This window comes from Diuraphis noxia, unplaced genomic scaffold, assembly GCF_037042655.1.
Source record: "Diuraphis noxia isolate RWA-SAM2 unplaced genomic scaffold, SU_Dnox_SAM2 contig0004, whole genome shotgun sequence".
Classification (NCBI taxonomy): Eukaryota; Metazoa; Arthropoda; class Insecta; order Hemiptera; family Aphididae; genus Diuraphis; species Diuraphis noxia.
This window is the reverse complement of record NW_028301714.1, coordinates 30,453,353-30,480,315: the sequence shown is the minus strand read 5'-3', so window position 1 is coordinate 30,480,315 and position 26,963 is coordinate 30,453,353. Positions and strand designations below refer to the sequence as shown.

At 29.6% G+C, this 26,963-nt stretch overlaps 1 protein-coding gene across 2 annotated transcripts in view; it reads left to right on the top strand.

Moving 5' to 3' along the window:
* Positions 1 to 26,963, top strand: part of LOC107171559 (uncharacterized) — a 63,715-nt gene that overhangs the window by 6,632 nt on the left and 30,120 nt on the right. For both annotated transcript variants that reach the window (XM_089225162.1, XM_089225161.1), the window contains exon 2: positions 2,721 to 3,627. In XM_089225162.1, coding sequence (XP_089081288.1) covers positions 3,252 to 3,627 — 376 coding nt within the window. In that variant the 5' untranslated portion in view covers positions 2,721 to 3,251. The remainder of the gene's footprint in view (positions 1 to 2,720; positions 3,628 to 26,963) is intronic.

Genomic DNA, 26,963 nt, shown 5'->3' with positions numbered 1-26,963 from the left:
TGGTGGGATTTTGGCATGCATTTGGCCTACTATAAATGGCGGATAATGACTTCACATAATATCACTATAGTTAGCAATCTAGTTTATTATCTAAGTATATCTGTGTTACGAGCTTACATGCTATTTTAGATTTTGATAGTGACTGACCGTTTTACAGTATTAAACTCAAATTATATATATATTTTGTGTGCATATTTCAACTTAAAATATAAAATTTATGGGTTTTCATTTTTTTACATTTAGACGTTTTCTTATTATTTATACATAAAATCAATAAACAAAATGCCATTAAAATGTTCAGTAAAATTAACTAGAATTACCTATATTTACGGTAAGAGCAACTACAACGCGTTTTATTGTTATGCTTTGTAAAAGAAGTGAATCCATATGCGCCCACCTTAAAATTCTCTTAGCACGCAACAAAGATATAATAAATATTGATTTATTACTGTAGAATGTTGGTATTTTGATAAACTGACCCTATATACCTGTTTTAATAAGATAAAAGAATATTTTTGAAAATTTCTTTGGTAAAGTTTTTTTATTTACGAATTCCTGCGTTTTAAGTTATACCTAAGTACACAGTTTTCAAACGTAATTTTATCATCTTTTTTTATTAGTTAAAGAAAATGTACAATCTATATACAATTATTAAAATAAGTAAATGTGTAATATCGTCTTAAATACTAAAATTCAGCATATCAAAGCTAATTAATTGTCTTATGCGTCTGTGTATGATATTTCAACATAATAATATCTTCGAGTAAAAGTTATTATATACACAAATAAATCTAATATATATAATATGTGATGCGTATAACGTTATGTAGTCTTATAGATACTAAAAATAAAATACTAGAAAGCACATTTGAGTGAACATTTTAACGTGTGATATTACATAGTGTACGGCGAGTGTTTAGGAATCTCAATTATAACGTTCAACTTCGCCCACATCAAAACTTTTTTTTCCAAGTAAATATCAAAACAATACTGTTGCCCTTTCACAATAATATTTTAAAAAGTGCGCTATAAATTGTAATACACGGCTTTTTTATTATCAGTTATGCTTATATTGAAATTGTTTAAGTATTGTAGGTAAATTTTGTAAATTTTGTAAATTTATAATTTTATTTTTACATAAATTTCATTACGATAAACGATCGATTTTTTTTAAGCACAGATAGCATTATTTATTAAAAAATTGAAAACTAAAAATAAGTAGTAATAACCTAATACTCCTCAACATCAAAATTCAAAATAACGGTTTTTAGAAAACTTAATTATATATTCCAAAGGATTTTGTGGTTCTGTTGTTATATTACTCATGACGTTATACTGCTGCACCCTGCACCATAACGGTTAGCCAGGAATTTTTGGAATAGGTTCCAAATTTACAAAAAAAAAAGGTTTCAGTTCTGATCTGGAAATACCGATGTTTTTCGTCACGTTAGTTTCCGATGTACAGAGATCCTAATTTATATACCGTGGTTAGAAATATTATCCTCGTTCACGTAACCGAAAATAATAATATACAATATCTGTGGGTTTCCACGTCTCGTCCGGGGAATGCGGTTAGGGCCCTCGATTCGTCGATGTGTAACAACGGACCGCGGTGGCGGCAACAACGATGACAACAAAGACGACGGCGACGATCTGCCGCCGGAAGAAAAGTTTTCGCGTGCACTGCGGGATATCCGTGTGCCCTTGCTCGTCATTTTCTTCGCGGCGTCTGCGCATAACGTCTAAATATTACAACTACGGTTTGGACAGTAAAAAACCCTTGTCGTAAAAAATGTCTGTGACGTATGCATTGTACGACGCTAAAGTATAATAATATATCATGTCAACCGAAAAGAACTACAATTATATAGCTCGCGAGTACGAATAAAATATATTAAAAACGTTAATATGTGACGTATGTGACGTTTTACGTCACCGCGCTAACACGACGACAGCCGTCAGGTGTTTTTAATAAATAATTTATTTTCTTTGAAAAGAATATTAATTGCGTATGATTATACATGAGTGAGCACTCGACTGTAAGATATTTTTTGACTACATCGACATTACGACTAAAATATTATAATGTAAGGAACCAATACTATCATAAACAGTTGCAACTCTATACTTACCAAAATAAATAGTTAAATGTTCAAACTTTTTAGAAAGTACATATCTTATATGTGTTTAAAATGTATATTTATACTTCTTAATAACTATGAAAAAGCGATTATTGAGTTCAAATCTTGTCTTGTTCAGTAGTGGCACGATTCATATGTATATAATAATATATACGAGACGACGAGCGCACGACTGAGTTTTACAAATTATGTCTGTGCCAAACGCAAGTACGCATTTCGCATAAGAAATATGTACGACGATAATGTCACGAGAATAAAAGCCGTCTGGGGGGGGGGGGGTTGGCCACATCCCCTAAAACTCGTTAAGCTCGTCGTGGGCATCATTGAACCGATCAAGGAACTATATTATTTGCTGTACAGTATACAGAGTTTAGGGTGGTGTATATTCAGAGGGAGGTTTATGGGCATTATTGTAATGACTTTTCGTCGCAGACTGCTGCATAGGTATGTTGTTATTTTTGAATCTTGTTATATCGATTAGTGCTCCCCACAACTTAACATTATTACTTTATTATTATTACTACGCTTAAGTACCGATGTGGCGTGTAATATTATATTTTATTATGACTTGTGTTTCAGTGTGGGTATTATCATCAGTATCGTTGCCGTCGTATACACTGCCATGATAAGGGTGCGAAAAAAGTACGGGCGAGCCGCCGAGTGTGGCTGATCGATGTGTGGCTGCGGTTATAACGACGAAAACAACGATAACAACAACAACAACAACATAATCATCAACGACAACGAAGAAAGCATTGACATCAACTACGACGACAACGACGATCGGTCAGTGGCTCGAGGCGTCGTCGAAAAACTACGGACGGCGGCCGTTCAAAGCACAAGATATCCGTCGGTCAACGGCCGCAGCAGCAATAGCGGGTGACGATAGCCGCGGTGGTGATCGGGATCATCTTCGCGCCGGCGTCTTCGTGTTGTTGTTGTTGTTGTCATCGTCGTCGGTGGTGGTGGCCGTGGTGCTGGTGGTGGTGCGTTGGCGCGATCGGCAGCACCGCGCGTACGACCACGGCCGGCTGCAAACTGACCGTCTGCGGCTGCTGTTACCTACCGGCGATCTGTTGTCTGGCCGCCGTGATCACGTCGCTGTCGCTCATGCGCTCCAGGGCGGCCGCGTTCACCGACGTTAACGCGACGGCCGACCTCGTCCAGCATACCGCTGTCGCCGCCGGCCGTGATGTCGTTGTCGTCCGCGGCCAAGTGGTCGAAGCCGCCGCCGTCGTCGCCGCCGTCGCCGCCGCTACCACCGCCGCCGCGACCGTCGTGATAGCGACCGCCGACAACGTGACGACCATCACCACTGCCGCCACCGACACGTTATTCCGCCGACCCCTTTCGCCGACGTTGCCGCCGCACCATCAGCCGCAGCCTAACGAAACCGACCCCGCTGCCGCCGACAACGACCGCGTTCATACTCATCATCATCACCATCATCATCATCATCATCATCACAATCAACAATCTCAGTCCCGTGAGTACCTTACACGTAATAATATTATTATTTATCCATCATTTTACAACTATGTTAACTTGCGTATAATAATCACGCGCGATAAACAGTTTTTCCCCGTAAATTTTCCATTTTAAACTACTATTATAGTAGGTACAATATAACACAAAAATTAAACGTCCGTATCGTTCGTGCTGAGTTTTTGAAATAAAACTACTTGTTAGACCAACTGTAAATCATTGTAATAATTTAGATAACAAGACATTTTAAAAATATTACCTAGATACCGAATGAATTCTACTCTCGTCGGAGTATTTTGAAAAATCTAAATCTTTATATAGATTCGAGAATATTTTAAATATATTATTACCTGTAACTTATACACTAACCTTTTTTATTTATGAGCTAGTCTGAAAATGAACTATAGATATTTTGCAAATAGCTAGTATAATAGTTAAAAACTTATTATGAAATATAAACTCAAGAAATGAACGTGCTTCATCATAAAAGTATCTAATAATCTTCAGTTTGAAATACGAATTCCCATATAATATAATATAATATAATATCGATATCATATTGTTTTTCTTTATTTTCCATTAGGAGGCACTATATAATATATTATCAAAAGATCAACACTATATCATTATATTATATATAATTTTATATTATTTAGTACTTATATGCGTGTGAATAGGATATTAATATAAAATATTAAAGTATTTTTATAAAATAATATTATTTGTATTCACAATTATTTCGTATGTTGGCCTTAGTCCGATCAAACGTCGAATCACATTTTGTGGAGTGGTAGGTATTAATACAGTTTTTGTATAGGTAGGTATGTATAGAGATCGCAAACAGTTAATCTGCTATTGTATAGCAAATGCATTATACAACATTGGTTAGGTATCATATGCAGTTATAGTAATTCAGTTTTTGTATAGTTTCATAGGTATGATAACTTATTTGTAATTAGGTAGGTATTACTACTTGTATAACCTTAGAGTTTACCAAATATGATGTTTTTTGTCGTCTTAGTTTTTAATTTTTATGGATAAATCTACATTTAATATATTTTAGTCACTTCTTTTAATATTATAATTACTGCAGAGGTGGTATTAAATATAATATCTCGTGAAATGTAAATAAAAAAAAAAAATAAATTTTTATATACTAAGTTTATTATAAAGCATGACATCGTTAGATATATCCTTCTGAATTTTTGATTATTTAAACAGAATATTTTATTTAAATAATTTTAACCACGAAAATTATTAAATCAATAATAGTCGTTTTTGATATTTAATATACAATATCGAGAAGATGCTGGATGGCCAATGGGTAATAAAGTCACGGGCGCCGATATTAAAAAAGGCACACATTCCCTTCGGGAGGTTTAAAGATACCTATATATGTGTTGTCTGGTGACTGGTTGTGAGATTATGTTTTTTTTTTGTCTGATACCGACAATAAAACAGATGGTTATACATTTATTTATGTACGAGCGTGTCGTCAATGCTTTTATGTAATCCGTGATCGGGTATAAAATAAGCTAGGATATTATATTTACTCGCAGACTGTGTATCGTGCACTCTGTTAGGGTATATTATATTAAATGTACTAAAGGTTATGTTAATATTTATGATTAACGGAATTATTTAAATTGTCGCATACCCATGTAATACGCTAACCTTCGTGTGAATAAAAGTGCGTATTACATACTGTACATAATTACAAAAAAAATAAAATAAATGAACAATGCACTCGGTGCATATAGGAAGTATGCGTGCATGGTGAAAAAACGAGAATCACCGTTTAAAAAAAAAACTAAGCAGACTGTGTGCGTATGCACATTTTGATGTACTTATGTACAATATATGTACAGAGTGATCCATCAATAATTACCACGAGTATTTAAAATACCTAGTCATACATATGTACGAATCTTTCTGTTTTACGATTTTACACAATTTTTGAATAGATTCCGCAACGTAGAATAACAAACAAAGAGGATATTATAATAAATTTTAGTTTAAATAAGCGTAATAATTAAGGAGTACCTAGATAATATAATATTTTATATATAATATTGTGTCTAAAATGTTGTTTTAAATTACTTGGCATGGTTCAAATTTATTTTCAAACTGTCAACAACTATCTATACATAGAATATTAATAATAGTGGATTATTATTGATAATTTTCATTATATTATTATATTTTGTATTAAACAAATTGTGTACCTACGTTGTATCGTCGTTTCGTTCTTACTCTTTGATGGTAGTTCGCCCTGTATATTGTTTAAACACACAATGTACTATATACATGTAGTAATAATATTCTATACGTACGTTGCATATTATACTTTTTTTTCTTTTCACACCGGTCACCGACTGCAGTAGGTACCTATTTTAATTAGGATAACGGTTTGGAGGCGCGTTCGTCTATTATATAATATTATACAATACGTATAGGTACTATACATTACACACACACATATGCCTAATATATAATATATGTATTACAGTGTATTGTTACACCTTTCAAGTCTGCTGTACACCCATAGGTGTTATTAATATAGTCGCGAGTACACACGTTCAACCGTAACCGTAGTACCTTATATATATATGCGTAGTTTTTGTGTATGTAAACAACGGCGGTAATCCGTCGAGTGCATTTTAGCTGTCATTTAGCAGAGCGGTGTCGTCGTTGTATACTGTACAAACGTTTTTTTCTTCTGTCTGCGCTCGAAATTTGTAGTGTTTTAAAAAACAACATAAAGGGAATACATCTGCGACGTGCGAGTGGTGCAGTATGTTATTATTATGATTATCATCATTCGCTTTTAGACTAGCTTCTAGACAATCTAGACAATAGGATACAATTTGCATTGAGGCGTCATATACAAGCGCAATGGATTAAAAAAAAAAACCTTATACATACATATTACACACGCTCAAATGACGAAGTGGACAGCATTCGTATGTAACGCATGTGTACGGCGTGTGACTGAATGTGCTCACTCGCCTCCCCTTACGCCACTCACACGCGCATTTTGCGGACTTGCTCACCCGCACGTCTGCTGCAATATATAATATTTTGTATGCGTATAAAATTAAATATATATTTATGTAAAACAAACAGGCGGTACCGTGCGCATACATAATGCGTCGTGTAAAAATAAAAATCACAGACAATGCCCATAGCAGTACAATTAGCCGATTCGAGTATAATTTAATATTATATAATATTATATAAAACGTAACGAAAATGATATTAATAATAATAATAGCGGAGAGCGATCAAACTGAATAATTTCAGCACGTCCGTGTGCGAGTGGGTATATTATTATACCGTTCTTCGCGCGCCGATGTTGTTCCTTCAACTGTATTATTATTTATATAACGTCATTAGTCATTACTCGTTGTGAGCTCGCGCGCGCACTGTAGTTATACCGCAATAGCTGGCATGATATACCTCGGTATACATAATTAATATTATAATAATATAATAACGTAGTACCTATTAGTCGTGGATTCGTACAACAGCACAATAACATTTTAGGCGAGAGTTCATGACCCTTAATCCTATTCAACAAAAATTATTGTACATTGTTATTTATCGAAAAAAAAACCGCAGACAAAACTGTTGTCTTAATTTAGAATCTTATATTACGTTAGAATAAAAATCCAGACGCACAGCCGTCGGACAGCGTATGTTTTGTTACTTATTATTTATTAGATGATTTATTATCAAAAATGTATCAACTCTTACAATAGTTTTTGCTTATAATATGTTAGTTTAATAAATAATATATTCATTGGCGTAATTCCATTAAATTTCAGCTGGTGCAAAATTTTTATCGGTCCAATAATCGTAATGACAAATCAAGTCATATTACTCATATTTAATGCTAATTGCATTGCTCACGTGTACTATATAGGTATCTTTTTATATTTGATAACAATATAAAATAAACAAATATCAACAACGGTAGGTACCTATATTTTAAATACTATATGTGCTGTATCTATACTATGATAAATTATACATATTATAAAAATATAATATTTATATGAAATTAATTAGAGTGATAGCAAAATTTTTAAATAAATTTAAAAAATATTCAACAAATCAATGAAATATAGTTGATATTGTGTTTTAATAGGTATAAAGTTCAGCATCTGCAGGTGCAAAAGTATATCTTTGCACCTGTAACATAATACCAAGGGTTGCAAGTGCACCGTCATGCACCCCCGTAATTACGCCACTTAATATAATATTTACTGACTATACATATACCTAGTATTTTTAATAATGAATTACCATAAAAAACCACAAACAATTTGAAGGGAGTTTGATCATCCAAAACATCGCCTGAGTAGGTGTATGTGTCTGAACTGTGTAACGTTGATAGGTACGACAAATAGGTTTTGGTTGATATCAGGGGCGTAGACCGTTTGGGCGAATCGACCCAAAATATAGTCTGTTTGGGCGAATAGATATATACCATTTGGGCGAATAGATATATACTGTTTGGGCGAGAATTATTCAATTAAAAATACCACGGTTTGAGCGGTATGAAAATGATTATAATATACACTCAACAATTAAACAAAAGCTATTATCTATAGCTAAAGATCTTTTTGTATTCGGCTCATGATTATGTAAATGTGTTGTCATCTCTAATATATTTTTTACATTACTATCAATTAAGACACTTACTTTACATTTTTTGTTTGTACAACGAAATCGAATTGTTTCATTTTGAAGAATATTTGATTCTGTGTATTTGTACTGTTCGATAACTATACATCTTTTACCTCTTTTCGTAGTTAAAATATGTTCAATTTTTAAATCCATTATAAATGTAAGAAAATATAAAAATTTACAACTGACTAATATTGTTAGAATTAATTTTTAAATAATCGTACGTGAAAGTATTATTCAAGACACTACACATAGCACACTACAGTGTTATTATGTACAATTTGGACAGCGTGTCTGAATCGTAATCTTATTTTCGATAATAGTGATTAATAACGATTAGCAATATTGCAATAATATCATCAGAGTATCTGTCACCCGGTTTTTACCTCGCACAGGTAAAAATAATTTCACTCGCCCAAACGGTACAAATGATAGTCGCCCAAACGGACTACTATTTTTTTGGTAAAAATTATTACCTTCGCCCAAACGACCATCGCCCGATATCAGAGACAAGGGTTTACATTATATTAAAATGTTATACATTTAAATAGTCTAAAGTACTTTTAACAACTAGAAATGATCAAATTATTTAGTATACATTGTCTGGCATAAGAAATTCAATTCAAGTCTCTTAGAATTTTGGACAGGGGTGATAGTGTGTTTAACAGTAATTTTATTTTTGTTTGTTACTTAAAATGGAGTTCTCCGTATTTTCTATGAGGTATCAACGCGAGATCGTATGGTGTTAACCAGAGTTCAATGCGGGAGCGTTATATTTCCCTTAATATTTTTTCTGTGACATTTTTAAATGAATGCAGTATTTTTCTACATTTCTGTATATGTCAATAATTGTCAGCTAGTGATGAAAAAGATAGTATTTCATTGTTGTTAATTATTTATTACATTATGTCTGATTCCTCGTATTTTTCATGTTAAAATTCACTGGATTCCATATAAAGAGAATATATTTATTGGATTGGTAAATAAGGTCAGTGGTTTAAGCCAAAGGATCTATCAGTATACATTAATTTGAATTGGATACCACATTGAACGAGTGAGAGCATATGCCAATATTTGTTATGTTTACTGTCTAGCTGAATAAATATAACCATAGATGTTTATTGAAATTGATGAATTGTATAATGATGTACAGTTGAGAGTCTTACACCAGTTTTGGTTTTAGATGAATTAGTTTAGATAGTAACATTTGGGTATTGTAAATAGCGGAATACACAGTAAATAATTAAATTAGGTAAATATTAGTTGATAAAATACATTTCTATAATAATAATTTTATCAAGTATTTTCTTTTTCGAGTGTTCGCATAGGTTGTTATCGATTTGATGATTTACATTTCTCCTAAGGGGAGCCTTTCTCTGCGCTATACTAATAGACAAAAAATTGATTTCGTTCCTAGTGTGGAAGCATAGAGGGTGCTTTTTTTGTGACCGAGTGGCTCAATGCATGGTAGTAATGACAAGATATTTTGATATATAAATATGTTTGTATGGATTATTGTATTTTGTCATCAAGACCGTCTACCTAACTTCGAGATTTTTGTATGCCGTTTCTAATGTTGTTATACACACTTCTTATCTATTAGTATAAGGTCTACAGGTAGTAGCATGTAGGTTAAGTTCAAGTTTTATTTTTAAAACCTCCAATTATATATTATTATTAAATTTACATAAAATCATTTTCACATAATTCTAATTTAAGAAAAAGGAAAAGTAATAACATTTCATAATGTAGATAATTGCGTATTTGAATGTGCAATGAACTTCCGAGTGTTTGAAAGTGAAAGATTAAGAAATTTAACTAGATAAAATATAAATGTTATGGAAATAAAAATGAATTCTATAATCTGTAGGTTATATACGTATATAGAGTAATGATTAAAAGTTTAGTTAAATCAAAAACTTTGAACTGACCAACATTTTAATTATACTGAATATTGTGTCGAGCGTTTCATAAGGAAAAGTTAAACACATTTTTTCGTTTTGTCAGTGTAATATTTTTTTGGTTCACAAAAATTATGGTGGAAAATATTCAAATAAATAACATTCACAAATTAAAATGGTTATCAAACCCGTGAAAAAAAAACTTACAAGACTTTTTTTACAATTATTATTTATATATTCTTGTATCCTTCTGCAAGAAAATCCTGCACTGGTGGCTGCATTTGTAGTTTACGTTTACTTTACACTTTCCGTAGGGATCAGCCAAAGTAAATATTATAATATGTAAATTGCAAATTCAGAGGCACTTAATATAATTATTCCAATTCAACGATATTCGCCTACGGGCAGTTACGTACTTAGACTTATATCCACCCTCTCTACCATAGATAGGTACGCCACTGCCTACCCGGATAACAATATTGTATGCATGGCTGGTAAACATATACTATGCACATATAATGTATAATATGTACTATGTAGGTATGATATATTTTATTGTTATAACATGCACAATGGTGACAAATGGAAACCCTTTTAAAGCAATAAGTTTATGGTAAAGTTTATAATACAAAATGCCAATTTAAAAAAATATATATTTATCTTGACTTACCAAATGAGAAAAAGGTAACTTATAATTGGCTGTTTCAGGATTAACTTCCCAATAAAAGTCTGTATTCTTGATGCTGTTTGTATGTTTTATATTATTATTAGTACTTTGCTATTTGTATGTATAGTTACTATTAATTAAAATAATTAAAAGTATGGAGAACATATAATAATCAGTCGATATTTATTTATATATTTCGAACATACTTGTTGTTCTTTGTATTTCAATAGAAAATATTGTTATTTAATACGTAATATATGCTGTTTGATACTTTATTTATTTATTTTTCCTTTCTTCTATTTCTGTGTAATAAACTATTATACGTACATGTTACTCTCTAGTCTCTACTCCAACACACAATTAGGCTTAAAAAATTAGATATATTTTTGATACTTTTGATATTCTTGATCTATATGCAATGTATTTATATTTATAAAGACGTTGTCATTAATAAATAAATAATATATAACTGTTAGTTTAGTTACTCGTATACATATTTAAAACTTAGAATTAAAACTTAGTTCGTTACAGGAGTCTGGAAGTTCATGTAACAAAAATTACTTTTTTAATTTAAATTTACTTGTTAAAAACTATATTCAAAACCAATATTAAATAATATCTTGCCATTGCAGCATAAAGTAAACTTTTACTTTTAATTTTTAATTTTTTTTATAAAAATATTTGTAATGAATGTGAAAATTAAAATTTGCTAGTTATAAATAATTATTTGTATAGGTTTAAGAGCTAAATTGGAAGGGAAAATAAATACAAGAAATGTTGAGATATGTGAAACTAACTATGACGGTCGCTCAATTTTAAATAATAATATGAGTGTACGACGTAAACAAAAAAATTTATCCATCCATCACACAGACATTCATAACTACAAAACAACTTTCCATTTTTTATGTTTATAAGGAATTTTATCAAATACCATGTGAATTTAAACTTTATTAAAAAATTCGAGCTAAAAATAAATTGAGCTGCGACACTACGACAACAGCTCTTTAAATACATATATACATATTATATATATATATATTATATATTATATTATATATATATATAATACTATCTAAAATGACAGCATTTTCTGGAAATTACATAAATACGAAATATTTCTTCATTTTTGTATTACAATAATGTAACTGTCGGAGAATCTGGTCATTTTGTGACACTCCGAACTTATTAAAGGTAGCTAGCGTTTGAGCTGCAAATACGGTCACATTTATTAACTTTTAGCGGCGTATCTTGTATATCTATTAATTATTAAAGATTATTAGCTACTACAACAAGTAATTGGTTTAATACCTGAACGTCATATTCGTATATTATGTGATACATAAATAAAATGGGTCAGACAGTTGTCATGTATAAATGTATGATGCATATGGTTTTATAACTATCGCGACTACTGCGCACTAATAAATTTGTCAACTGTCAATTTAGTGCTACAGTAGATACAAATAATATTTAATACGTCATAATCATAATTTAATATGCATACATATATTGTACATTTCGGCGTACACTGTACGATGTATTACAGTAGGTATACATAAAAATATAATTGCGGCGGTATATAGTAGTTTTTTCACCAATTATAACTGTTTTTTTGTTTGAGCGTTTTATGATTTATCGCTAAATCAGTCAAAAAATGTCTATCAACTCCTTACCTAACTGGTGGTTATAATATTTAATAATATATGAATATTACGTAATGTTTTTGCAGGTCTGGATACATATTTTTTCTTGTTTCTGACCGATTTCCGTAATGTTTTCGTTGTCATGGTTACTTATTAACAAAAACATATTTATGATTCATAGTTTTTCCAATCTTAATTTAAAAAGTGTATGTATTAAACAATACTTTTTTTTATTAATATAATAAATTAGTGAATTTATCAGGGAATATTTTGTATGGTTAATTATTTTTAGGCAATTTTTGGTATATTATACAGTTTTTATTATGATAAAACTCAAAATATAATAATATCATTTATTTTTAGTGCAACAACTTGTTTGCCCTAAAATATTTATGTACAGTGCCGTGTTTAACCGTAAAACAGCATTGATCGAGCGCAACGAGGTCGTTACTCGTTGCTCGTTTTTTCAAATTATTTTTTCCGCTGTCTTACCATGATACATTGATACAACTTATACGAGCACAACTATACTTAAATAATATAGGTCCATACTATGTCATAAGTTATTTTACTTCTAATATCCATCAGTACATATATGAATGCATTAAATGGGTACTGATAAGACTAGTATATAATAATAATAATAATAGTTTGACCAAATATAAACGTTTTTATTTGAGAGCATATTATGACTGCAATATTGCACGATAATATTTTATTATTTTTTTAAGTTAACTTAAGAATCTAAAAATTATAAAAAAAAAAATCCTTGAATATTTATTTAATAATATAAGTTTATGTTAATATTGCACATCTTCTAAGAAAAAATGTTTTAATACATTTGAGAGAATGGGTTCTAAACAGTGCATTATTGTGTCTGGGTGGTATTTTGAATATGGTGTGGTGCGTTTGAGCATGGGCAATATTTAACAATGCATTTTACATTTTTAACAGACTTGTATACTGTCCATGAATTCTAATAGTATAATTAAAAATTATTTTAATTTTTTTTAAATTTAAGTTTTATTTATATTGGTTAGTTTATATTAATTATCAACAATTTTTTTTAAAATCTGTCGTACATTAAAATTTTAATACATTCGTATTATATTATACAATATAAAAGAGTATTATTTCACATGACATGTTGTTAGAATAAGTTGTTTGTTAATATTTTTTCTTATCTAATAAAACTTTCATTCGATTATTGTATCTTTTATTTGTATCATTGCGTTTTGTAATATTTTTTGTTTGAATGTGGTTAAATAATCAAATACTCACAGATAGATTATTAATCCACATTCGATACACTTCACTTTGTGACTAATAATACTAATAAAACAACTTTATGTTTCCAATAGTCGATAACGTTACTGATGTTTGTTAATTCACTTATTCGTTTACAACTATAATGTACAACCGTATTTGATAAATTGTAAATATTAGTTGTACCTAATGTTATTACCGTTCAAGAAATAAAATATCGTTACATCCTAAGTCATCGCTTTTCTCGAACGCGTAAAAATGAATTATTTGTACAAGCACATTACGGTATCGATGGACAACCTCGTAAAATAAAGGTAATTTCCACTGTTCTGAGTATAATCACACTGCTGTTATTTTGTTATTTGTTCCTTATAAATTGTGAAGAACGGGAATCAAGGAGTTATATAGTTTAACTATACTCTTAAAGTTTTAATTCTGTTACATTACGACATAACATGTTAATTTTTTAAAATAATTTCAAACTTAATGAGTTGAATTGCAGTTTTTCGTTGTATATAGTTTATAGCAATCAGTTAAATAATTATACAAGTTAAGTTAATTTATCTTAATTTAAGCTCAATAGTTTTAAGAAATATTTTCTTTTTTATTAATTATTATTTTTATGAGGGGCTAATATAATCAGAAGTAGATTTTGTGTATTATTTATAATACTGTACTCTGAACTGAAAATAGAAAACTTATAGACTGACAATTTGTTGAATGCACACATTATGAATTTCAATTAGGATCAAACCGACGTATAAAAATACAACTGGGGGACGAGGTGGCCAAGTGGTCTACCACGTCGGCTGTGGCTCAGCCGGACCGGGTTCGATCCTCGACCATCGGGCGGCATTTTTCTCCGGGCAAGTCACGATGTCCGGAGAACAAGTTCCGCCATCTCCCACTCCGGGGCATGGCAGAAACCTACGGGTGTCCCAATAGAAATTCTGCCAAAACTCTCACCCACGTATAAAACCAACCTACAGTTCCATAAGAACCTACAGTACTACCTCCTTCCCAATGGCCTTAGTTGCCGCGGGATAGTAATAAAAAAAAATACAACTATATAAATTGTCAGTCAATTTCTACTCAGTGGAACTTAACATAAAGTGGTAAATTTGTTATACATACAATTCTGATGGTACGCATTGTGTGGATGTATACCCACCTTAAGTAAGTGGAGCAGTGTGCAGGGTGCTTCTCCATTTGCTCTGATGGAAATGTTTAAGTATAAGTGAGTATGGGAGTGAGAGGTATTTAATAACCCTGAAAATGGCTGTTGTCTGTTATCAAATGTGGATGGTCCGAAGGTTTTGAAAAATACCATACCGTTTATTGAGATATGATCGGTGATCGGATGACAAAAAATCACAGCATCCAAAACCTCCGTAATAATGTAATTATATAACTGTTGATTTTCCAGACAAATTAGAAAACGCACGTCTAAGCACAGCTATTTATTTACTTATGTTTAAAAATAAATATATATATTTTTCTTCTGTATTCGAGAATTGTGTTTATCTGCGCCTTTGCCCACACTTTTTTAAAGCACTAAAAGGCTAATTCAAAACGTGAATATATGGTTAATAATTATGATAAGAATAGTTCTCCGTAAAAATGTCTAGACTTTTTTTCTTATGTTACGTTCGTAGAGTGTTTTTTAGCATATAATTTGCGTAGATAATACATGCATTGAAATAATAGGTATTTACCAACTTCACAGTTGATTAAATGAAATTAATTAAGTTAATTTCATTTATAAGTTAAGAATACGAATAATCATATAATGATTAGATGTTATTATTTTTAAAAGGTTTTATGATTATTATTAATTTTGATAAAATGATTTAATTGCTAAAAAAAAAAAAAAAAAAAAAAATAATAATAATAAAATAAAATAATACGTCAAAATATTGCATATAACTTTAAAAACTGTCCAATCGAAATTTCTAGCACATTTAAAACAATATAATATTATTATAATATGTTATTCAACCATATAATTTAAGTGATATTTTGATTTTTGAAAAGTAGTCGTCTTTTAAATATTGTAGAAAAGTATATTTTATGTACATATATAATATTTCTGAGTGAATATTTGTCAGTTTATTATAAAGCATAAAAACATTTTCTTAACTTAACTATTATAATAACAATAATCCAAATAATTTCGACATATTTCTTGATTTACAAACAACAATTCAGTTAAAATTTTTATCTAGCAATCAAAAGATTTGTTTAGGGGGGGGGGTAGATTGATTTCATTCCACAGGGACACACAAATACGCTTACTAATTTGTTTTCAGTACATCATCATACACTCAAATAAAATTTATCCTGCCAACAGCTTAATGTTTAAAATTATTCTTTAACATTTAATATATTTTGAGCTATTTTAAAAAATTTAAATTTTTAATCATGCAATTTATGTATTATATTAATTGTACACGCTAGCTATATTATAAATATTATAGTACATAACAGTCAAATACTAGAAAACAAATACTTATAATTATATTATAATTATATAAGTGGCGCATATTGGTGCAAATTTCTATGACATAATGTTATGTCAATTAATATATCATCTGGATACTAAATACATGATAATAACATACTGCATATCATATTAATTAGAAATTAATTAGTTTATGTTATGAATTTTCATCCAGTATTAACTTTATTATATAATTTATTGGGTTATCCATTATTAATAATTAATAGGTATATTATGATTTTGTTTATAATACACTTCTATAAATATCCTTTGATATTTTAAAATACATACTAATACATGGCCGACCCATTTATTCTCAAAGTAAGAATTCAAATATCATTAGTGAATAACGTGTTTTTCGTTTTTATGTATATGGATTGAAATGTGCTGAAGTAATGGATCGATTTTTGTGATTGGAATGATTTCTCAGCTCCTTGAACATTAAATATAGTTGTTTCTTTTTAGAGAGGGGGGGAGGATTGAGATATAATATTCGCGTTGAAATTTCTTAATTTTGTTTTATTAACTAATACTATTAAGTAGCATGTACTTATATAGTCAAATGTATTCAATTTCGGGTCTATGGTGTACTAACTACTAACAGACCTGATAAAACGATCTGTAACGTAACTAGATGAAAAATATGATTCATGTAATGATATATAATATATATAATACCTAACTAAATAGTCGACAACAAACTGTCTTTATTGTTTTACAATAGTCGACAAAACCAAAAACAAAACCATTATAGTATATTATAATTTATATCAATATAACGACTATTTAATTGCGCATTGACGGTCATCGTCTCGATTTTGATAATAATAATAAAAACAATACCAACGATGACACGATCATTTAAAAATAGAACATGACAATGTGAACGTCCTCTCATGTCAACATCCCCTTACAATCATTGACAGCCTGCGACGTCTGATGAAGTAGTACTTCGTCATACTTACTTGAATTTATCTTAACAAGGTCTTACTTGAAGTTCACAAACGTTCATCATATTTTAGGTGGGTACACAAAATTATGCGTGAATGCAAAAATATTAATAAAAACCGTCGTAGAGTTGGTATAAAAGGCTTATGCTGTAGGTTTACCTATATAAATATTTGACTGAAGTGCATCTTACTTGACGCAAGGCCCTTGGCACGTAATCCTCGGAAAATGAACGATGAGAACCGAAAATAATGAAGCCTGAAAATATATATATAAATATGATACGTATACGTGACATTGGAATTTCAACGCACTACGCATTACGAGAAACGGATACCCTGAATGACCGTGACTAGGAGTACAACCAATGGAAAATATCATGTTTATCCGTCTTAGAGAATATGATACAGACTAGGTATGCCAAGAATGTGGTACTACGGTTCACCGCGGTATTGACGCCAACTTTTCGTTTCGCGAACGCGATTGTCGACAAAATCCAGTAAGGTCCTGAATTACCTAAACTTGAATTTTTAACAATCTAACAAACCTAATATATTACCTATATATACCTTTAATCTATATATGTATCCTAACCCATAGCCAAGTGTGCATACAAGTCACAAGATGTGTGGTATAAGTATAATTATTGTAATAAATCAAATTTGTAGGTGACGAATAATGGTATGTCTCCGGTTACAGGAATAAGCCGGGATATATTATAATGATACTTGGTGACGAACCTAAAGATATCCTAACTCTAGACTACCTGAACTTTTTCAATCAGCTAGTGGCTGTAACCAGTAACCGGTAAATTGGGAAAGAAGCAACAATACACTCGAGATTTCAAGCCAAACAATAATCACGGGCACTTCTGTACTTAGATTCGTGTTAAGTGGTTGTACCATCATCAATCGGATAGATGATTTAATCAGATCCGTTCCGCGGGGGGGGGGGGTAGTGGCATACGCTCCTGACGCATGGTTTAAATGGGTGCCAAAAATTTGTTTATACTATTTTAATCTTTAAGAGGGCGAATATTTTTAATTTTGCCCTGGGTTCCAAATCTTAATGGCACGGATCTGGGTTTAATTTTGAGTTGTAGCGATCCAGCATGTCTACCACCGGTTGCCCTCGCATGCAGTTGCAATAATCAGGTACTCAACCACTGCGGGATACCCGTGACTCGTGAGTACGTACGTGTGGTCATTCGTTTGTTGTGTTCACCTTACGGGAAACGATCAAACTCGGTTATCATTTTCTGTTTGGCGTTGTGTCTTAGAGTTATTTCCATTATAATTTGTTGCATCGAAATTATAAGAATATATTCTATACATTTATATTAATAGATTAATAAATAATAGAATATCAAAATATATTTACTTCTTATTTAAGTCTTATATTTATATTATACACCGGATTCGATTATGAAAAAAATTATATTTTTTAATTAAATATTTCAACAGTCATACTAATTATAAAGACATTTGATGTTATCTGATATTTAAAACATTTTTAACATAATAACATTGGTATTAAGTATAGCGTAGATTTCAAATTTAGTTTAAATGATTATAATAGGTACAGCTAGGTTTAAAATATATCATTATTCTTATAATCATGTGTAAAAAAATCAGGCTTTATTATATATACCATATTTATAGTTATACAACATATCATGTTTGACTTGTTTACGATATTTTTCGGGGAGTATAGTTTTAAATAACTATCCCCCCGATTTCATATTGGGATGTCATATAATCGCTCTATTTTCTATTTTTGGTGATAACCGAGAAGGGGAGGGTATTTATTGTATTTCAATGTACTAGTTTTTAGTGAGGAATTTTAATAATTTTACGATTTTTCGATTTTTCCATCAGCGAAATCGGGTTATCACCATCTCAGTTTTATAAAATACCTATACAATATACATATAACCTAATATCGAACAAGCAAAAAAAATCATAAATATTATACATCTATTACATAATAAGCTTGTAGGTATGTACTGTTATCTACGTTTCCACTTCTAAAGGTCTTGTAATAATAGTGAGATCACAAATTAGCATAGAACTGGACGTATTTAGAGTTTATAGAATTAGCAGGGGTTAGGACTCGGGAACAGTGGTTTTCAAACTTTGATGACCCTTAGAAAATAGTTAGAGTTTCGTAGAATTCAAACTCTAACCAAACCTCAATTTTTCAACGATTAACTAAAAATAAATAATACTTGGAAAAAATAGTTAGCTGACAAAGAAATTATTCATGTTTATTATGATGCGTTACGATGCATGGTGTATGTATTAATTTTTTATCGTTTTACACTAAGTGTAATAATATTACAAAGCAACTACAATTTGAAATCAAAATTGTATTTATTTTTAACCATCAAGCATTTATTTTAAATACATTTTAATATTTAAGATTTTAAATACATTACATTTTAATATGAATAAATGGCTTTACTCATAAAAATAATTTAAAACTTTAGTTTTATATAATATCTGACAGTTAAATTTGTAAGTGAAGCGGCATATAATTTATTTCTTTATTTTGTTTTTGGTATAGCATATGTGGAAAATACCAACAACTAGATATACGTTATCAAAAAAAAAATAGTAGAGTAAGGATTATCTTTACTGATGGATTTAAGGATATTCGTTTAAAAAAGAGACATAGATCAGATTCATGTTATCACGATTGACATAATCCACTCGTACTGCATAGTAATTATTTATTTATTATTTTTCATTTTAATTGAGTCTCATCAACAAAGGTTATTGGCCTTAAACATTAATATTTTTTACACAAGTATGAAGCATTAACAATAATATATTATACATAACAATAATAACAGTATGAAAAAAAAGGATTGAAATATATCTAGATTAAATTAGTTGGTATAGTTTAGTTTGTTTTAAATAATTAATTAGTTTTTCTATGTTGATTGGCTGTAGACTTAGAGCTTCTTCCAAGTTGTCTTCTATGTTGAGCTTAGCTCTGATGTCGGTGAATTTACGGCAATAGTAATTATTATAATGAATTTAAAGTAGTACCTACCTTATAAAAATAGTCCTTCGAATCGGCATTAAGTACACGTTACTAAGAAATAATTGCCTACAAGTATTATTTATTATTAAAGAGTTGATATATAGTCAAATAAAATAAATGAACAAAAAAAAATATCTACAATATATTTAGGATGAGAAAGGGTAGAAATATATTTTCAGAAACTAAATTGTATCCCTCTATATCTATAAAAAAAAATCAAATGCAGTTAGGGTAGTGTTACCAATAATATTTTATTATTATAACAATTATTTATTATGCGTAAACTCGACTCTCACGTTTGCCGAGTACAACGACCTATAACGACTAAATACCTTGACACGCCAGCCGCCGTCAACGCAATACAATCCCAACTGTTTGTGTGTGTAGTGTCAGTGGCGACGGCCGTTTGACACTGTCTGTCTGCGTTGGGAATTAGTGAAATCGCCTAGTGTAATGTACACGACCAGCTGCCACCACCCGTTCGTCTTCATCGTTATATCCTCGAGAGATATTCATAATATACGGTTAGGGACACTTCTCATTTTCCCATGCAAAGAGGGCACATTTTAGTAGCATAATTGACTATATATCTTTTAGTGAGCACTGTATGCTCCGATTGAGTTCAATATAACTGTTATAATAATATAATCCAGAATGCAGATGATAAAATAAAAATACAATTTCGTATATTTAAATATAATTAATAATACCTTATAATATGTATACTTCATACTACATAATATTTATTTTAACATCCATGGCAGGTTTTAAATTTTAAGTCTTTTAAACTATTGTGTCAGAAACGTGACAGAAAAAAACATCAACAACCGATTTATCATAAGATGACACTGAAAGTTTAGTAGGGAAAAAAAGAAATCTATAGTATTCTTTAAGATGTTTTAAGATGTTTCACCTTAGTGAAAGTTCGCCAATGTCCTAATATTTTATAATATGTTGGAGCGAGGAAGACCACTACTAAGACTACTATGCATATTATAATATTAGGTCTCTTGGTCTCTATATATATAGTAGGAAAAACAACGTTCGTATTGTAAATTGAACGGAGTCATAATCAGTTGAGTACGCCACTGCCCACTGATATAGCTAAATATTGTATAGGTACGTCATGTCGTCATACATAATCGATGGCTATCACATATTATTGTAATGTGTGAGTAACGGTTTTCCTCAATCTGCACGGAACCTACTCACGCAGCCACGCAGGGGTCCTATATGTAGGCCACAGGGAATTTGTTTTGTATATTGTATATGTAATTGTTGAGAGTTTGAAAAGTTCAGGCAGAAATACAAATTTTCTTATATTTTAAATTTAAATAGCGTATTACTAAAAATATTGACTATAATAATATAAACTATCAGAAAAAAGAAAATTCAAATGTTAGGCAGTCATTATTTCTATTTCCAATTGCTTGGTGTAAGTATGTGTAGTCTGTCTTATCGAATGTCAGAAAAATAAATGAAACATTCCGTATTTCACTCTCTTATAAGTCTTACTTTAATAAATTACGTGTCTCTATTATTTTTAGTAAATATAATATATATGTATTTCATATTATTCGAATCGTTTATACAAAACAAAATTGAATAGTGAACTAGGTGAAAATAATGTATATTATGTAACCTTCTAAAATAAATGTTTGAGACTATTATGTTTGTTTCCTTGGCCTGAAATGTATTATTGAATTCGTATAAGTAGGTGCAGTAGGTACTCAAAATTTACTGACATTGTCTGTTAGATGAGCTGCGATATTGAAGGACGTAATAGTTATATGCAAACATATAAGAAAAGAAATAAAAATTCAACGACAGAAATATTAGACATTCGTTTACGGAAACTGTAAAGTGTAGTATAAAAGTATATATATATATACCAAATAGGAATTATATAATGTATTTGAAGCCAAAAACATGACACTGTTAGTTATAAAAAATATTTGAACTTAAAACATTTTCAACACTTGAGTCACAATAAATCAGTAACACACATAATTAAGTTATGAATGAATTATGCAATAAATTAACTGAACATAAAATCTGGATTTTTAACTCAACATGTTATCACTTATGGATCTTCCGAGAAAGCCATATAATGTATGTTACAAGTCTCATGACAAAATTACTCAGAACATATTATGAGCACTAGTTGCTATTTAAAACGTATACAATAAAATTTTATATTTTTTTAATGTTTTCAGTTAGGTACATTCATCACAATTAATTATAATATTAAATTACATTACATACTTCACTGAAACGATACGTGTATAATATACATAAAATATGTATTCCGTAAAAAAAAGTATTTTTTTTATGATTTCTTAATTATTTCAGTGATGTATACACATTTTGCGTACCCAAATTATAATTTATTTCAAGTTTTGTCTGGGTAAATGAATGAATTGATTTTATACAATATTTTGTTTTGGGTGGTCAAAAGTAGAAATTTCCCAGTACTTTTAAAAATTATAGAGAAAAACTAAAAAATAAATCATTGTAAAACTGTAGTACTTCTATAACACCAATTCTTAGGTTCTAATTATATTTTAACACAAAATAATAATAATAATAATATTACTTGAGATTCTCATAAAGTATTATGCAATTATTATTGCATATGTATTATGATACAAATATTTATCTACGAAATACTATAACATTTTCAAAATATTTCAGGTATGTCATAGAAATTTTGAAATTTTAAGTTTTAGATTCTGAACGAAGTGATGAATGTATTGATTTTACAATTATGTGTTTTTTTTTTTTGTGTCTGTGTACAGCATAACTAGTCGAAATAATGCTTCGATTTCAAACTTTGGGGGTGGTTTCCGATGTAAAATTGAAGATCCTTGGTGCATTATAGAGGTAAAAAGTAAACATTTTCCAACAGTTTTCAAAAAAATCGAGAAAAACAAAAAAAAAAATGACAGAAAAACGGGAATTTTTACGCAAAACCCGTTTTCGACCAAATCGATATTTTTATATGGTTGTAATTCAAAAACTAATCACTGTAAATACTTGAAATTTTCACCAAATGTTAATGTTAGTGATATCTATATACAGTTTAATTTTCAAACATTTTCGACTTTTTTCTCGAGTTATTTATAGACCACTGAAATTTTCGATTTTTTTGAGAATTTTTTTTTGAAGTGTCGGTAAAAAAATGTTGGACGACCAAAAAAACTTGAAAATTTAATAAAAGGTTCCTTATGAGTTGTTCTTATTGTAGCTAAAAAAAAATTAAAAATCGTAAGTCACAATTTTTTTTAATAAGCGTTTACAGTTCAAAATTTTACGAAATCTGTCGAAAACGCGAAAATTTGCAAGTAATTATGAAGTTGAAAAATCATAAAATTTTTTGCGTTCATAACTAAGGATTGAAAATTCAACACAAAGTTTTCTATAAGTTTTCCTTCAAGTAGCTATAGAGAAAACTCGAAGCATCGTTATAGGAAAAATTTTATGTGCGTTTGAATTTTAAATTTTTACGAAATAGCGTAACGATAACGATTTATCCTTAAATGATTTTAAACATTTGTTATTATTCAAAAAGTATAAGTCGTAGATACGTGAAAGTTTTATCAGTTATTTAGATTGGCATTTTCTTTACATGATTTAATTTTCAAAATTTTTTGAGATATTTATAGACGACTGAAATTTTCAATTTTACTAAAAAATTTTTTTGAAGTGTTGATAAAATATTGTTGGCCCTATCAAAATACTTGAAATTTTAATATCAAGTTTCTCATAGGTTATTCTTATAGTGATTAAAATATTATAAGAATACCTATGCACATTTTTTTTTAATTAGCATTTTAAGTTCAAATATTGATTTAATACGTAAAAATTACGGAAATTTTCAAATTATCTTAGATCGAAATTCATAAAAGTTTTTCTTTTTAATTCTAAGATTTGAGAATTTAATACAAGGCTCATAATATATTTTTAAAATAGCAGTTGAAAAATAAAATAAATGTATAGCCACAATTTTTTTTTACATGTATTCAAATTTTAATTTTGACAACATACGTAAAAATCACGAAAATTCGTAAATTATTTTATTCTAGAAATTCATAAAAAATTTTCCTTTTATACCTAAGATTTGAAAATTTAATACAAGCCTCCTTACACGTTTTTCAATCTTCATCACAAAAAAAAAATGTTCATCGGAAATTCAAATTACATTTTTATTAGCATTTGAATTTCAAATATTGACAAAAATTCGTCAAAACCATGAATATTTGCAAATTATTTTGTAGTTCAAAATTCATAATATTGTTTGTATTTATATCTAAGGTTATAAAATTTAACACCAAGTTTTCCATAAGTTTTGCTTCAAATAGATATAGAGAAAATTTGAAGTGTCATTATAGGAAAAATGTTTTGAGCGTTTGAGTTTTAAATTTTTATGAAATCGCGTAATGATAACGATTTATCCTCAAACCAGGTATTCGTATTTCGTATATCTATGATAATATAAGGTATTATGAATTATAATAACTACATGATATAACTACACTAATTGATTAACTATGCCTTATGTAAAATGCGACTTAATTGAAAAATAAAATATTTATTTCAAAATAGAATATATGACAATATTAAAATATAATATATCCTAGACTGACAAATCATCTCCGTTCAGAATCATTTTTCGTATACAATGATACTTATCATTGCATTCAAATTTAATCCCATCCATTACAGTAACCTACTGTATAGCAGAGCGACATCCACGACTTACCCGCTTTTTTTTTCTATAAATGTTTGAAAAAATGTACTTATGCTATTATGTGAAAAACTTGGAGATGAAAAAACATTTTTTCCGTAGACATTTTAATTGCACATGTTTCCGAAATCAGATATTCAAACGAAAAACAACGATTTTGGTTATTCATTATATTAAAATTATTTACTATAAGCAATTAAGTTTCCATTTTCAGCTATTTATGCTAAAAATCTATATTCGAATTTCACATTGTTTTTAGGTACATCGCACTGACTTACAAGATTTAAATTAAATACTGTAATAATAGTATAGGAAATAAGAAGAGGTAAATACGGTTGTTTTTTTGAAAAAAATTGTTCAATATTATTCATCGTTTTACTATAATATAGTAAAAATAAATAAATAAATAATTTAGTAATTTTATTATATTACAAATATATTAGAAAGTATCCTTAGAAATAAAGGCTGACAAATGTAATTGTATTATCAATGGTTGATTATTGAAAATAAATACAAATTTTAGTAAGATAATTTAACATATCCATATTATATCCTATACTCAATGAAGAGGAACACTCGATGCCTACATTAGAGAGATTTTCCGGTTTTTAAATATTATATTTGAGTTATCATTCATCATTGAAAACGTATATGCTTGTAAACGAGCAATTATACATATAATAGAGATGTAGAGAAAAGTAATCGATATTTTTAAGTTATTACAATAACTGAAGTAGGTGAAGGAACAAGAATATGAATAATATGATAATATGGGTTTTTCAAATGGTACATATCTAAACATTCTATAGTTAAACTTCAATTTCTCCCAAAGAAGTACATAATTATATAACAGTCTATATTTTATTGTACAATAATAAATATTTACAAACTGAAAAAATGTTCTCCTAGTTTTATGAAATAAAAAGTTTTATAATAATATTAAGATTTCTATTGAAAAAATACGAACACTTTTAGTGTTGAGTTAATAAAGAATCAAAAGAAAATATGGTACAACAAAGGAAATGCATATTATCGATTATAATATGTATTGTACTATTGCATTGACGAATAAAAAACTAAATTCGTTTTAATACCCCGGAGCGTGTAGCGTACACATTATTAAACCTATATACTGATACTGACGTTTTTGTTTCCATTGTGATTGCACTTTACAATTCTTAATAAAATAATATTGTTTTAACATGAAAGGTTAATTTATTATTGATTGTTAGTGTTTTCTATTCTTTGTCAGACGTGTGCAATAATAGCAATAATAATAAAAAAAAAAATAATAATAATGATAATGATAACACAGGTTAATGTGCGTCGTGTATAAAGAACTGGCAAATAGTCAGTCATAAATATATATATTATATAGTTTTAATATAAAAAATATCATGTAGTACATATTATATGTAACGCCAGTGAAGAATTTCTCCTCCCCACTTTACCGGATAATTTAAAAAAAAAATAAAAAAATACTGTGAGATTATTAGTTGTCACTTTGCGTTATAATATGGCAAGCGCGCGTTTATTACGTCCGCGCATTTCAAACATATAATTCCAATCTTCCTACGCTCTTCGCGAGACTTATTGGATCAGTCTCAAAAAGAAAATTCCTTCGCTGGTCACGATCGGCGAGGGTTGTGTTTGGACGGGAGGGGTGGGGGAGTAGTTGTAGCTTCTTTTTTTTTCTTTCATTCCGTTCAAAAAAACTAGGAACGTTATCAAAATCCTGCCAGCCGCGGGCTATGGCTATACGCTCGCGCAGAGAAGAGTATACCTACCTACTATGATGAGCGTATAATATCTCTGTCATAATATCATATTAACTGCAGAAGACGAAAAAGAGGAAGAAGAATAAGAAGGAAGAGAGATAGAAGATGACGTGGATGGAGCTAAGTATGATGGAGTAAGGATAC